The sequence below is a fragment of the Balaenoptera physalus genome (assembly GCF_965194825.1).
Source record: "Balaenoptera physalus genome assembly, chromosome: 7".
NCBI classification, from domain to species: Eukaryota; Metazoa; Chordata; class Mammalia; order Artiodactyla; family Balaenopteridae; genus Balaenoptera; species Balaenoptera physalus.
In genome coordinates, this window is record NC_138886.1 from 101597129 (window position 1) to 101613360 (window position 16232).

Consider the following 16232-nt stretch of genomic DNA (forward strand, 5'->3'; position numbering starts at 1 on the left):
TGTGAGCCAATTCTTTTTAATATTTGTATCTTTTTATGTATCCTTATGTATGTGTATATATATATATATATATGTTTTTATCTTATATAAATATATATTTATATGTATATTTTATATATATTTATTTATTTTAAGGAATTGGTTCACATGATTATGCAGACTTAGAAATCTCAAGACCTGAAGTCAACAAGCTGGAGCCCCAAAAGAGTCAATGATGTAGTTCGAGTCAAATCTGAAGGCCTGGGAACCAGGAGAGCTGATGGTGTAAGTTCCAGTCCAAAAGCCAGCAGGCTTTCAGACCCAAGAAGAGCCAAAGTTCCAGTTCAAATCCAGAGGCAGGAAAAGACTGATGTTCCAGCTCAGTAGTCAATCAGAAGAAGTGATTCTCTGGAGGGTTAGTCTTTGTGACCTATTCATGTCTTCAACTGATTAGATGAGGCCCACTCACATTGGGGAGAGCAATCTTCTTTACTTAGTCCCTCAATTTATATGTTAATCTTATCCAAAAATACACTCACAAACACACTCGAATAATGTTTGGCCAAATGTCTGAGCACCCTGTGGCCTACTCAAGTTAACACATAAAATTAACCATCACAAGGATTTCCTTCTTTTCTTATTTTCTGGAAGATTTTGTGTAAATTAAAATTATTTCATCTTGAATGTTTGATAGAGCTATTTTGGCCTGGAGTTTTATGTGTGGGGAGATATTTAAAAACAGATTCAATTTCTTTAATGATTATAGGAATATAAGCTTTTCTCCATTTTTTTTCTTGAGTTGATTACGATAAGTGATACTTTCTAACAATTTGTCCTTTTTTTCATATATTGACATGATTTTCTGCATATTTTGAAATGGTCTAAAGTTATTATATACTTTATTATCTTTAATTATCTGCCCCAGATATAATGTCTGTTTTATCATTTTTCATATTGGTTTTATGTGTCTTTGTTTGTTTCTTAATGAACCATGTCGCACTTTTGTCAATTTTATTAGTTTTATCAAGGTTGAAACTATTGGCTTTACTGTTCCATTCTATTTTATGTTACTTTTTTACTTCATTATTTTTTTTACTTTTGCCTTCCACCTTCTTTGGGTATAAATTGCTTTTCTTTTTGTAACTTCTTAAAATGGATGCTTAGTCCATTAACTTTTCAGGCTTTCTTCTTGTCTAGCTTATGTACATAAGGCTATAAATTTTTTCTAAATACTGCTTTAGCTGCATTCCACAAGTGTTGATATGTAGTATTTTATTACTGACTTCAAACTATTTTCTAATATCCATTAGAATTTCTCCTTTGGTTCATAGTTTACTTAAAAAGGTATTTCTTGATTTACATTAGGAATTTAACATGTATTTTAAAATATTGATTTATAACTTAGCTTTCTCATGGTCAGAGAGCATACTTTCCATGAGTCCAATCCATTTACATCTGTTGTTGAGTCTTAGTTTGTGGTCCATCTGCTTATTTTTGTTAATGTTTTGTGATTTTAAAGAGAAAATGCATTCAGCATGTGTTATGTGAACTGTATATATTTGTCCACTTTCCATATTTGTCCACTTTTGTTAATCATTTTATTCAAATATTGTCTGTCAATTACTGAGAAATGTGTGTTCAGATCTTCCACTATAGTTGTCAGTTTGTCTATTTCTTCTTGTAGTTCTGTCAAATTCCATATTATTTATATTTAGACTACATTATATGGTCAATATATATTTAAGATTAGTGTGACTTCCAGGTAAAATAACCTTTATTATATAATTGACTTTCTTTACCTACAATAATTTTTTTTGCTTTAGATTTTATTTTATCTGATATTTATGTAACTTGTTTTAGCTACTGTTTAGATATTAATGCTTTCTGTATACTTATGTTTTAGATGTTTCCCTTATGGACAGTATATGTTAGATTTTATTTTTATCTAGTTTGACAATCTTTATTTTTTCACTGGCGTAATTTTCTTCACTTTTAATCATTTTAGTTACTGACTTACTGAGATTTATTTCTATAATCTTAGTTTGTGCTATTTGTCCCATCTATTCCTTGTTTCTTTTCCTCTCCTTTCTTGTCTTGTTAGATTAGCCAAATATGGTTATAATTATTTTTTCACCTTTGAACTTGTTAATACTGTTCCTATCCTATTTGTAGTTTCCCTAGAAATTAAAGCATGTACAATTAACTCCACAAATCTGAATTTGATCAAATCCTTACCCTCCTCCTGAGCAATACATGGATCTTGGAATACTTTCAATTCATTTACCCCTCTTTTGAATTAAATGTTATTATCTCCATTTGAAAGTCCATCTTGGTTTGTTTTTTAATTCTGTAGAGATTATCACTGTTTTATTCAGTCAATGCTAATTTACATTTGCTTATATATTTACCACTTTCTTTGTTCTTTTTTCCTTTCCTATCTTAGACCTACCATTTGGGATCAGTTTCCTACTGCCTAAACTACACTCTTTAGAATTTCCTTTAATGAGATTTTGTTGCTGACAGATCCTCTTCTCTTAATTTTCATTTATCTGTAAATAAAAAATTCATCCTCATTTTTGATAGATAGGTTTACAGTTATTTTCTTATAGTACATTGAAAATCACTATTATTTTACAATTATCATCAGCCAAAAAAGCAACCAAATCATTTTGTGCACAAAACCGAACCTACAAATTGGTATAAAAGGAACAAAAGCATTTGTAAGATTGGTAACTATGAACCAGGTACAAGAGCTTCTTAAAATTTTTCTCCCATAAATATAAGAGATGCAGAATAAGAGCTGAAACTACAGGCACCATTTGATTAAGCTTCAATAAACTACTGCATTCTCCAATATCTATGTGCTTTTGCACAGGGCAAGTAGGTGATTAAAAGAGATTGAAAAAGACAACCAGCCCTGCATTTTTCAAATCTTTGCACTACCCTCTTCAACTGCCCCCAGGACATTGGTATTGCTTTTGCTTTACTATTTGCATTAGTTTTCTATTGCTGAGTAACCATTTACCACAAACGTGGCACCTTGAAACAATACCCATTTATTATCTCACAGTCATGCATGTCAAGAATCTGGGCTTGGCATGGCTGGGTAATCTGCTCAGAGTCTCACAAGGCTGAAATCAAAGTATCAGAAAGGCTGGTATCCCATTTGAGGTTTGGGGTCCTCTTTCCAGTTCATGTGGCTGTTAGCAGAACTCATTTCCTTGCAGCTATAAAACTCACGGGGGCTGCATCTTCAAGGTCAGCATAATAGCATCTCTCTGACACTCAACCTTCTTGTAAAGAGTTCACCTTATTATGTCTGGTCCACCTAGCATAGTCTCCCTTTTCATTAACTCAAAGTCAACTGATGAGTAACCTAATGATAAGAATGATATTCTATCATTTTCACTGATCCTCCCCACACTCAAGGGGAGGGGATTTTACAGGGTATGTACAGCAGGTGGCAAAAACTAATTCTAAAGGTCAATTCAAATTCTGCCTACCAGACTACCCCAAAGAGAAGGCCTCAGGGCTTCCATCTGGCTCTTCTTACTGTAATAGGCCTCCCTCACTCCCCAGACTGCAGAGATCATGCATGAATCATACCAGTTTTTTAGTATATTTATTCAAATTATATATTCAGTAACCACAGGTTAAATTCACGGTCCCTTTGAGTCCACTGAGACACAGTCCCAGCCCAAAATGTCATTTACCTCCTATATGATGTAGCTCCAGGCTGACTTGTGGACATTGGTGGTGCTTTGTGTCCCAGAAATTAGCATTGACAAAGAGCCAGTGTTTACCATCTCTGAAAAGTCTGGTGTTTCCTTTTGCCTAGTGCACAACGATTCTGTAATTGCCTGCAGAGCCCTTCCTTCCAGCAGCAGTGGGTCCTGGTCTGCAGTCTCCTTCTACACTCTGTGAACCAGCCCCATCTTCTAAGCTTCTAGGTTCTTAAACCCCAACCCCTTCCTTTTGTTTTTCAAGCTCCAGAGATGGTAGCTTCTCCTGCCTCTGTGTCACCTCACCGTTTGCTTTTTGCACTTTTAGTCCTCCAATGTCTGTTTAACCAATTCTCTGTTTTAAAATGAAGGAATGAACCCAGAGGACATTATGCTAAGTGAAATAAGCCAGTCACAGAAGGACAAATACTGCATGATTCCACTTATAAGAAGAATCTAAAATAGTCAGACTCATAGAAGCAGAGAGTGGAATGGTGAATGTCAGTGACTGCGGGGAGAGGAAAATGGGGAAATGTCTGTCAGTGAGTGCAAAGTTTCAGTTACGCAAGATGAATAAATTCTAGAGATCTGCTGTACAACGTTGTGCCGATAGTTAACCATACGGTTAAATGCACTTAAGAACGTGTTAAAAGGGTTTATGTTAAGTGTTCTTACAGGAATTCCCTGGCAGTCAAGTGGTTAGGACTCCGAGCTTCCACTGCTGGGGCCCAGGGTTCAATCCCTGGTTGGGGAACTAAGACCCCGCATGCCACACAACAAAGAAGCATAAAAAACAAACAAACAAAAACAGTGTTCTTACAACAACAAAGAAGAAGCACAAGGAAATTTTTGGAGGTAATTGATATATCTATTACTTTGTGGTGATGGTTTCATGGGTGTATGTGTATGTACAAAGTCATCAAACTATATACGTTAAATAGGTACATCAGTTGTATATCAACTGCACCTAAATAAAGCTTTTCAAAATAAATAGATAAAATAAAATGTCTCCATTAAAATAACTGTTATAGTTCCTATTTTTCTGACTGGAGCCAGACATATATCCAAGGGTTCCTCAATAATAGAATGGGTAAATAAACTACAATATATTCATATAATGGACCATCATATATATTGAAATACAGTTGAACATATTATTGCTGCACGTGGATGAAACTCACCCATGCTGTGACACAAAAGGACATATACAGTATGATTCCACTTACATACATTCTAAAATTAAATCCTCTTGTGTAGGGATGCATACATCGAGTGTAAAAACATAACAAAAACAAGGACGTCCTTACCATGAGCAGCAGAGTAGCAGTTGCCCACAGCAGAGACGGAGGGCTTGCTACCAACTAGAAGGGCACACTTCTGGGGCATCAGTCGTGTTTCCTGTCTTCACCTGAGTGCGGTCTATAGAGGTGTTTTTTACACTTTTCTGTATGTGTGTCATAGTTCACAGTGTAAAATATTTTATTTGTTATTTTAATTCTAATACAGATGACCTTGTAACTTACATAAACTTGCAGCCTTACTTTCCATGAAAACTGTTTCTTTCCTATGTGCTTATATCAAGACTTCAGGCCTCTCTCAGGGAATAATATTAAAAACAGTTTTATTGCAAGAAGAAAGTGCTACTCTGAGCACATCAGTGACTTCTGAAGTGGCTGTAGAACATACTCAAGAAGTTTAGTACTTACTTCACACTGAGCCACGGCATAGGTAGTTGTATTAAAACGTGCCAAGGAAGATGAACTTGGGTCTGGTAGCACTAAACCTGGAACACAACAGCAAACATTTATTAAACTCAGAAAATTGAAACTAACGTTCATGCCTTTTTGGACCTTTATCTCTTTAAAATTGTTCTCAAACCATATTTTCAGAGGTAATCTGATTTATCATCTATATATACTTAAGTCAAAGTATGTTTATATTTATTTGTGTATGTTAAGTACATTTAATATATCTAAGCATTCTGCATCTCAAACGAAACAATAATTTTTAGCAAATTTATGGTAAACTTATAATGGAAGTATATAAATAAATTATATAAGTTTTCATGAATTAACTCCTGCGTGTCAAATCACAGCTTTCTTTTCCCTAATAGTATTAGGTTTATATAGAACTTGAAACAATTTTAGAAGCCCCAAGGGGATTTCAGCAATATGGTCATGCCAATGATGGCTGCTTTTCCTATGCTAGTTTCTCCCCACTTCAGGAATCAATTTCAAATGATTCCTCTTAGGTACCTAGTACAATTACCCCTCAGTATCCAGAGGAGATTCATTACAGTACCCGCTGCAGATACCAAAATCCTCTGATGCTCAAGTTCTTTATATAAAATGATGTAGTATTTACATATAACCTACCCACATCCTCCTGTATACTTTAAATCATCTCTAGATTACTCATAGTACCTAATACAATGTAAATGTTATGTAAATAGTTGCTGGCAGGTGGCAAATTCAACGTAAATTCTATGTAAATAGTTGCTGGTGCATGGCAAATTCAAGTTTTCCTTTTTGGAACTTTCTGGAATTTTTTAATTTAATGTTTTTGATCTGAGTTGGTTGAATCCACAGATGCGAAACCCGCAGATATGGAGGGTCAAATGTATGCATTTCTTTGGCTAAGTTTCTATAAGAAGAACACAGGCAGACATAAAACAAATGTTAATTATACTTAAAACTTTTATCATATTGTCAAGGCTTTATTTATTTAGACAGAATAAAATATCCAACTACAAGGTTTTTTTCCTTAAAGGAACTTTAAAGAAATTCCATGCATTATCACTTAGCAATTTTACTAACTTTAAATATATTCAAAATGAATTCTTATTGTAAGATTATAATTTTACTTAAATATGAGAGAAGAAAAAGCACGAATTCAGACTTTCTCTAACAAGCACACCTTTAGCAACTGACATTGCCGGGAGTATGAATTTTCCAGCTATAAATTACTAAACACAATTGCTTAATAGTCAAATAAGGAAAGGTGTTCAGAAATGCCACATAATACCGCACAAAGATTGTATTGCTCTGCAGCATTTAGAGAAAAACTAATGGTAAAAATAAAATTCCAGGATAAAAATGTTAACTTGATAAAGTATTGTGATTATATATATATAGATAGATAGATATAGATAGATAGATATGTAGTCTTTCTCTTTTAGGTTCCTTCTAAAAATTGTCAAACCTATCATTACTCCCACCTATCAGTGTTTTGTTATCCAAAGTACCCCATCCGCTGGTGCTGTGTAGTGAGCGATACTCTGGCCTTGACTTCTCTGCTGGAGCCTCAGCCTCAGCCCCGGAAGCACCACCACCTGAGCACGCTACATCACTTATCCTACATTCAGTGCTTCCTACACCTCTCTTGAATTAGAACCTGTCTTGGTTCTCATCTTTGCAAGGGTACTCAAGTTCTCTTTAATTGTTTCTTCTATTTCCCATAAAAAAGTCCACTCACAAATATTTATAGGACAGTTTTATTTACTTCCAGAGTTTGCCTATCCTGAATTCCTTATGAGCCTACTCCCTCCCCTCCAGAATATTCATCAGCTGGCACAGGCCCAGAGTCATGGGACTCTAATCCAATCCAATGTGAGCCAAAAAACTGTGGCATGAAAGGAAAGGGGAACTCACACAGGTAGAAGCTCCACTAACTCATTTGCCTAAGAAGTGGCTTCTGTTAAGACAATAAAATACCCCTTCAGTTAAAAGTAACATCCACAGTTTTTTTTTTAATTAAATTCTCATATTATTAATACCCTCATAATGAGAAAAAATTAAGAAACCCATGTATTGAAAAGGGTGACACATTCTTAGCTTCCAGAGTCATGGGCAAATGTCAGGAAATCTTAGTGGAGAACAAAAAGGTTAAGAGATAGTTGAAAATGGCTTAAAGCGGGCTCGCGGAGGATGAAGAGCGGAGGAGGATCAGGGGCATCGAGATGCAAGTCTGAAGGAGTGTCCCATGACGTCTCCGCAGCTGCGCTTTGCTGTATCCCACTCTGCCTCTTACAGCTCTGAACACACGGACCCGTGTTGCCTCGACTCTGTCCAATTTGAACAACAGCCGACTTCCCCATCGCCAGAGTGGTTTGCCTCATGCTGCAACACATGGGAGCATTCCAAAACTGGTAAGTGATTGGTATGAATTGAAAAATTTTACCAATGACAAACATGTTTTATGAAATATTTCGTCATGCTGAAAAAAAGGTAGTTCCAGTTAAGCATAATATTTTGCTTTCTTTGTGATAGAAAAATCTCTAAATTGTATAAAATAAAACCCAACAAAATGGCTCTTCGAATATTTTACCAAATGAGAGTAGAAACACACACACACACACACACACACACACACACACACACACACACTAACCTTGGGCTCTAAGCTGGCTTACAAGAGCTAATCTCCCACCTTCATAGTAAACTGGCTCCCTTGTAGCCAGCTGGGCCCATGGAAGTGTAGCGCAATAGGTCCTGATTTAGGCAACAGTTAGTTAGCCCCATACCCTTTTAGATCTGAGTTCCTCACCCTTATTCAGGTGTTCAATTTCTAACCACAGGTCAGACTGGTACTTCTCTCTGGCTTTCATTTTACTAAAAGAGGCAGAAAGAAGGGAAGACATCATTAAGTGCTAAGTGCAAGAGACTGACCTATAATTGGATCCCACATAACTGGAATGTGGGGCTAATACAGTTAGTCTTCAGTCAAGCTGAACGTCTTACAACATTCCAAATAACATTCCTTGTTTCATAAGGAACCCAAATAATGGAGCAAATAAATGTGTATATTTATTAACTTTCAACCTGATTTACACGCCTACTTTTGAGCAAATGTGTGAACTGAGATGCCCTATGCATAAGATGAAATAACATATTTATTCTGAAAGATTACACAGATGTTCTTTGATAGCTTTTTACACTGTATCATTCACACACTGAGAAATGTTTAAATAAAGTATACTAGTCCTATAACTGGAATCCTGATGGAATCTTGATTGAATTGATACATTATCAGTTAAGGGAGAATTAATATCTTTATAATATTGAGTCTTTCAATCTCAGATTATAGTATAACTCTCTATTTAACTTAGGCCTTTTCAAGTGTCCCTCTTTAAATTTTATAATATTTCTTCCTAGAGGCCTTTTAGCTATTGTTAGATTTGTTTCTAAATACTTGATTTCTTATGCTATTGTAAATGGTGTGTGTTTAAAAAGGTAATTATTTAATATTTCTTCTTCATATATAGAAATACATTTGATTTGAGTATATCAACGTGATATATATTTATTTCTATATATTGACATTGGTTTTTCTATTGTCCAGAAAGAAGTCCACTCACAACTATTTATTGGACAAACATTTACTTCCAGAGTTTGCCTATCCTGAATTCCTTATGAGCCTACTCCCTCCCCTCCAGAATATTCATCAGCTGGCACAGGCCCAGAGTCATGGGACTCTAATCCAATCCAATGTGAGCCAAAAAACTGTGGCATGAAAGGAAAGGGGAACTCACACAGGTAGAAGCTCCACTAACTCATTTGCCTAAGAAGTGGCTTCTGTTAAGACAATAAAATACCCCTTCAGTTAAAAGTAACATCCACAGTTTTTTTTTTTTAATTAAATTCTCATATTATTAATACCCTCATAATGAGAAAAATTTAAGAAATCCATGTACTGAAAAGGGTGACACATTCTTAGCTTCCAGAGTCATGGGCAAATGTCAGGAAATCTTAGTGGAGAACAAAAAGTTTAAGAGATAGTTGAAAATGGCTTAAAGCGGGCTCGCGGAGGATGAAGAGCGGAGGAGGATCAGGGGCATCGAGATGCACGTCTGAGGGAGTCTCCCATGACGTCTCCGCAGCTGCGCTTTGCCGTATCCCGCTCTGCCTCTTACGGCTCTGAACACGCGGACCCGTGTTGCCTCGGCTCTGTCCAATTTGAACAACAGCCGACTTCCCCATCGCCAGAGTGGTTTGCCTCATGCTGCAACACATGGGAGCATTCCAAAACTGGGAAGTGATTGGTATGAATTGAAAAATTTTACCAATGACAAACATGTTTTATGAAATATTTCGTCATGCTGAAAAAAAGGTAGTTCCAGTTAAGCATAATATTTTGCTTTCTTTGTGATAGAAAAATCTCTAAATTGTATAAAATAAAACCCAACAAAATGGCTCTTCGAATATTTTACCAAATGAGAGTAGAAACACACACACACACACACACACACTAACCTTGGGCTCTAAACTGGCTTACAAGAGCTAATCTCCCACCTTCATAGTAAACTGGCTCCCTTGTAGCCAGCTGGGCCCATGGAAGTGTAGCGCAATAGGTCCTGATTTAGGCAACAGTTAGCCCCATACCCTTTTAGATCTGAGTTCCTCACCCTTATTCAGGTGTTCAATTTCTAACCACAGGTCAGACTGGTACTTCTCTCTGGCTTTCATTTTACTAAAAGAGGCAGAAAGAAGGGAAGACATCATTAAGTGCTAAGTGCAAGAGACTGACCTATAATTGGATCCCACATAACTGGAATGTGGGGCTAATACAGTTAGTCTTCAGTCAAGCTGAACGTCTTACAACATTCCAAATAACATTCCTTGTTTCATAAGGAACCAAAATAATGGAGCAAATATATATATGTGTATATATATTTAATGTATATATTAGTTTCAATCTGATTCACATGCCTACTTTTGAGCAAATGTGTGAACTGAGATGCCCTATGCATAAGATGAAATAACATATTTATTCTGAAAGATTACACAGATGTTCTTTGATAGCTTTTTACACTGTATCATTCACAAACTGAGAAATGTTTAAATAAAGTATACTAGTCCTATAACTGGAATCCTGATGGAATCTTGATTGAATTGATACATTATCAGTTAAGGGAGAATTAATATCTTTATAATATTGAGTCTTTCAATCTCGGATTATAGTATAACTCTCTATGTAACTTAGGCCTTTTCAAGTGTCCCTCTTTAAATTTTATAATATTTCTTCCTAGAGGCCTTTTAGCTATTGTTAGATTTGTTTCTAAATACTTGATTTCTTATGCTATTGTAAATGGTGTGTGTTTAAAAAGGTAATTATTTAATATTTCTTCTTCATATATAGAAATACATTTGATTTGAGTATATCAACGTGATATGTATTTATTTCTATATATTGACATTGGTTTTTCTATTGTCCAGAAAAAAGTCCACTCACAACTATTTATTGGACAAATATTTACTTCCAGAGTTTGCCTATCCTGAATTCCTTATGAGCCTACTCCCTCCCCTCCAGAATATTCATCAGCTGGCACAGGCCCAGAGTCATGGGACTCTAATCCAATCCAATGTGAGCCAAAAAACTGTGGCATGAAAGGAAAGGGGAACTCACACAGGTAGAAGCTCCACTAACTCATTTGCATAAGAAGTGGCTTCTGTTAAGACAATAAAATACCCCTTCAGTTAAAGGTAACATCCACAGTTGTTTTTTTAAATTAAATTCTCATATTATTAATACCCTCATAATGAAAAAAATTTAAGAAATCCATGTATTGAAAAGGGTGACACATTCTTAGCTTCCAGAGTCATGGGCAAATGTCAGGAAATCTTAGTGGAGAACAAAAAGGTTAAGAGATAGTTGAAAATGGCTTAAAGCGGGCTCGCGGAGGATGAAGAGCGGAGGAGGATGAGGGGCATCGTGATGCAAGTCTGAGGGAGTCTCCCATGACGTCTCCGCAGCTGCGCTTTGCCGTATCCCACTCTGCCTCTTACAGCTCTGAACACACGGACCCGTGTTGCCTCGACTCTGTCCAATTTGAACAACAGCCGACTTCCCCATCGCCAGAGTGGTTTGCCTCATGCTGCAACACATGGGAGCATTCCAAAACTGGGAAGTGTCTGGTATGAATTGAAAAATTTTACCAATGACAAACATGTTTTTACGAAATATATCATGATGCTGAAAAAAAGTAGTTCCACTGAAAGATTTGACAACTGCATCAAGGTTTGTTTCATAAGGAACCCAAATAATGGAGCAAATAAATGTGTATATATATTAACTTTCAATCTGATTTACATGCCTACTTTTGAGCAGATATGAGAACTGAGATGCCCTAAGCATAAGATGAAATAACATGTTTATTGTGGACGATTACACAGATGTTATTTGATAGCTCTTTACACTGTATCATTCACACAATGAGAAATGTCTTTTCCTTTTCATGTTTAATAAAGTATACTGGTCTTATAACTGGGTCATTTGCAGCATATAAAGCTTTTGGCTTTAAATAATTCAACTTCTTGCACTGAAGTTGATCCACATGTTAACGATTACAGTTAAGTGAATAAGGCTTTAGGCATGAAAGTGGCCCTCAGAGGCTTATGTTTCTTCTCATCTCACTAAAATGACTCTTTTGGAGCACGTTTATGTAAGAAACGGATGTCATATATAGTTTTTCACACTGGTTTGAATTTTCTTTCTTTTCTTCCTTTTACTCTCCAATATTACACCACCTCACCTACACTGATGTATTCATTAGCTATGTTTATTGTCTATTTGTATGATTATCATCCACAGTGTTGGAGTTTAATTTGCTCTATTTTTGTGGTAAGAATGAAACAAACTGCTTCACTAACCAGCAAACAGAATGGAGAGAGGAGCCCTTTAAAAAATATACATGTTGCAATATACAAGTTACAAGCTATAATTAAAAATATGAGAAAACCAACCTCAGTAGACCCTTTAGAAGTTAAAGGTCTATGGGAAATAGGCCACATTTTGAGTTTACCTCATTCTATTTTCATTCAAAAATTTTTTTCCTACATATACGAGGTGTTTCTTACTAGAGGATTTTGGGTGCCTGTGAATCAAGGAAATTTTGCAAATAAGGAGAAAACAACAGAAACTTCATTCACAGATGATTCAGTTTTCAGTATTATTGATACCATTTTGTAGAGATGCCAGAATCAATTAAAGCCTGTTGAAAGTACATATGTTAAAAGTAACTAATTGCTTTCAAATTTTCATTACTTTTCACTTCACAGAAAAAAACTATTCTTTAAAAAAAAACACTAAACTTTATGTCATAGGAAGAAACTAAACACATAACTATGCTTTAAGTACTTTGCAACCAGATTATAAATAAGTCGTTTTAAAAATGGTGTCAGTCGGTCTCACCAGTTTAGAGTGCTTGGAGCAGCCTCTGGGAGGATCTTTCTGGAAATTCGCTCTCTGTCGAAAGCCGGCTCCAACTTAAGCATAGCTGACATATCCAGTTTATCAAATCGCTCCATTGCCCCTGGCATTTTCTACAAAATCAGATAAGAAGGTTTTGATTTCCATCTTATATTTACAAAATTTTAAATCACTTCTAGAAAAACTTAGGAGGTGCTGGGGACCATTAGTTTTCTTGAATAGTGAATAGAAAAACTGATTGTTAAATTGTATTATTTTCATTAAATTTGGGGATATTATTAAAGATTCATATGAACAGTCTCATTTTTCTGCTTATAACTACGATAGATGCCTCCCCTCCCAAAAAAGCAGGGCTCATCTCTTATGAAAAGGCATTTTTCAGGTTGAGATCTAGACAAATTGACATTATTCAGCAACTTTAGTATCATCATTTTTAGCTTTCCTTTTTTCCATTCTATGAGTCTTCCTGGGCTGTGACTGACACTCACTCTTGCTCCTTTAACCAAGCTGGAATTTCGTAAAGACTCCACTTCTTTGGTTTTTTCTAAGATCAAGTCCTGGGCATCCTTTTCATCCTTGATGCTGCAATATAGAAAGAAAAAACAGATATAAAATGCAAACATGGAAAAAAATTAATCAACCTAAATGAGGATATGAGAAAGATACATGACAGCAAATCTTAGCATAAGACTGTTTAAGGAGTCATAACAAGTAATTTACGACCAACAGAAAAGAGTAAAAATCTAGAGATGCTACCAAAATATATAGCCCTGGATTTTCACAATGCTCTTAGAAAATGTGAAGTGGCTGGCTGGATTTAAGAAACATTGAACAGGAGTAGACGAATTCCTAGGTTCAGACCACGTAGTTGGGGAAATCATTAATTCAAGGCAAAGACAGTTTTATGGACTTAATTAAGAAATGTCACTATTCCGAACTGTTTATTCTTAATTAGAGATTAATGTAAATATTAATGTAAGCATTGAAAATCTACACTACACCCATCTGTAAAATAGCTTACTGGTAAGCATTACGTACAGTCTACACCACTTATTACTATAACAGCCTTAAACCTCCGTTCCCAGAAGGATTGCTCAGTTAATGAGATGGTTAGTCCCATCACTCCCTAGCAAGTTCTGTGCTGGCAAATAAAAACTCAGGTATAAAAGAGAACGAAAGAAAATTGTAGACATACAAAGAGGTAGAAAGTTTATAACACACAGACTTTTCTGAAAGAGTTCTTCCAGGATGTTCTCTATTGCAAAACAAAAGCTGAATTCAAGAGAGAGGGAAACAGGATACAAGAACAGTGGCAACAACTATAATTGTAACTTATGATTAAGTCTAATATACTGTCAGTAAATTATAATCTGGATCTAAAATCCCATATGATATCAGCGTTAGATCTGGAGTGGAACTCTCAGAGTTCTGGGCCAAATGCAGGGAGAACACAAGAGCCCTACTCTCACTGGCTCCACTGGCCATTCAATCTTCGTGAAGCAGCAGTCGTCATAGAATAATGACTCTGCTGGATCAAAATCAACGCCTACCAGTAAATAAGCAAATTCTTTGAGCACCTTAGAAAAGATGTGCCCTATAGAAACAAATTACACAATTTTGAATATTTTTATTGTTAAGGAAAACTTAGAGCATCTTGTATCCTTACAGTAAGAGGTAATATCACAGATTCTCATATCACTGAACTTGAAAAATACATTTCTTCGAATCTGATCTCCAGAAACTTTGTTAGGCTCAATTATGATGTTTTTGTATTAAGTGTGATTATAGTGGAAATTTTTGAAATAAAGCTGCATCTCACATATACTTACATGTGATACATGATATGAAGGGCTTTCAGGAGAAAAAAATATTTCTTGTGTGGCTTCCCTGCATGTTAATAATCAAAGAAGCAAACTTAGCACAAGCTTGAACAAATTCTTATGGAATTTAAAAGGAAATAACTGCCTACGAACAAATCACAATTTAAAAAGTTTAGGCAAAACACAAGACAAACGCAAACCAAAATACGTGCAGGGAAGAAACAACAGTGAAACTAGTATGGGCATTGGGTCACATATTCCTGGGAACCAATTTGGTTCTAGCTGCTAGGATTTATGTGAACCTAAGTATATTAAAAGCATCTCTGGGGACTTCCCTGGTGGCACAGTGGTTAAGAATCCACCTGTCAATGCAGAGCGCACGGGTTTGATCCCTGGTCCGGGAGGATCCCACATGCTGCGGGGCAGCTAAGCCAGTGCGCCACAACTACTGAGCCCACGTGCTGCAACTACTGAAGCCTGAGCACCTGGAGCCCGTGCTCCACAACGAAAGAAGCCACCACAGTGAGAAGCCTGCGCTCTGCAAAGAGGAGTGGCCCCCGCTCACAACAATTAGAGAAAGCCCATGTGCAGCAACGAAGACCCAACGCAGCCAAAAAATAAATAAAAATAAGAAATAAAATTTTTAAAAAGCATCTCTGAATTAAGACACAAAATGGAGTATTAATATGTATTTAACTGGCAGAGTAGTTAGAAGCATCTGAAATATATACATTCAAAAAATTGTGTGTGTGTATACATGCATCAGAAGATAGATATATAGACATATATATACATATATACACATAAACATTTTGCCCCATTTATTTTATCTCTTGTTCACTCTCTTTCTCCATATGTTTTTCTTTCTGAATCATTTGAAAATAAGTCACAGACACTACGTTTTACTACCCCTTAAATACTTAAGTATAAGAACACTTCTTACATACTCACAGTACAAAAATAAAAACCTGGAAATCCAACATCGACACAACACTATTAACTAAAATATAGATTATATTTAAATTTTGTTAATTTTCTTTATATATGTGTGTGTGTGTATATATATATTTGTACATTGTGGACACACAGCTTTTTTGTTGTTATTGTTAAATACACACCAAAAAAGAGCTTACAGAAATTGTCTTAATTTTTAATCTCAGTCAAAACTTTAGACTTGATAATTCAGGAAAGTGAGCTGAAGAATGTTTAAGAGTAATAAACACATTTAATTTCCTAATTCATTAATTTCATGATGTATTTAAATATAGTGCTACCTGTATTTCAAAGCACCATTTCCTGTTATAATTTGTAAGAAAAGAAAATAGAAATTTAGCTAAAAAAAAAAGTATTCTTTTGAAAGCAGAAGCCCTGAAACCCAGCTCTAAATATAAACACTATTTAGCATATATTTTTAAAAAGTGTAATTGAGTTATTACTGGTAAATTAATAGGAAAAGAACTGCAGACGTGGGCCTTAAGTACCTTCCTGAGGCATTCTGTAGGGG

At 35.6% G+C, this 16232-nt stretch overlaps 1 protein-coding gene across 2 annotated transcripts; it reads right to left on the minus strand.

Annotated features, from left to right (window-relative positions):
* Positions 1-4340: 4340 nt before the first annotated feature.
* Positions 4341-14094, minus strand: LOC309664606 (serine/threonine-protein kinase MRCK alpha-like). 2 transcript variants are annotated; one of them, XM_082470111.1, is made up of 3 exons: positions 13397-14094; positions 12891-13021; positions 4341-5484 (listed from the first exon to the last, which is right to left on the minus strand). In XM_082470111.1, the coding sequence occupies exons 1-3, from the start codon at positions 13529-13531 to the stop codon at positions 5439-5441; spliced, it is 312 nt and encodes a 103-aa protein (XP_082326237.1). In that variant the 5' UTR covers positions 13532-14094; the 3' UTR covers positions 4341-5438. The 2 variants fall into 2 exon arrangements, with proteins under 2 accessions (XP_082326237.1, XP_082326236.1); XM_082470110.1 differs by lacking the exon at positions 4341-5484 and adding an exon at positions 10911-11574.
* Positions 14095-16232: the final 2138 nt, after the last annotated feature.

Excerpts from the sequence above, each read along its gene's own strand:
- LOC309664606 (XM_082470110.1), bottom strand. The coding sequence starts at position 13,531 with ATGTTTGCATTTTATATCTGTTTTTTCTTTCTATATTGCAGCATCAAG. Across the intron at positions 13,022-13,396 it reads GCTTGGTTAAAGGAGCAAGA|AAAATGCCAGGGGCAATGGA; the intron begins GTGAGTGTCAGT and ends CTGATTTTGTAG. Across the intron at positions 11,575-12,890 it reads GCTCCAAGCACTCTAAACTG|CATGAGGCAAACCACTCTGG; the intron begins GTGAGACCGACT and ends CATGTGTTGCAG.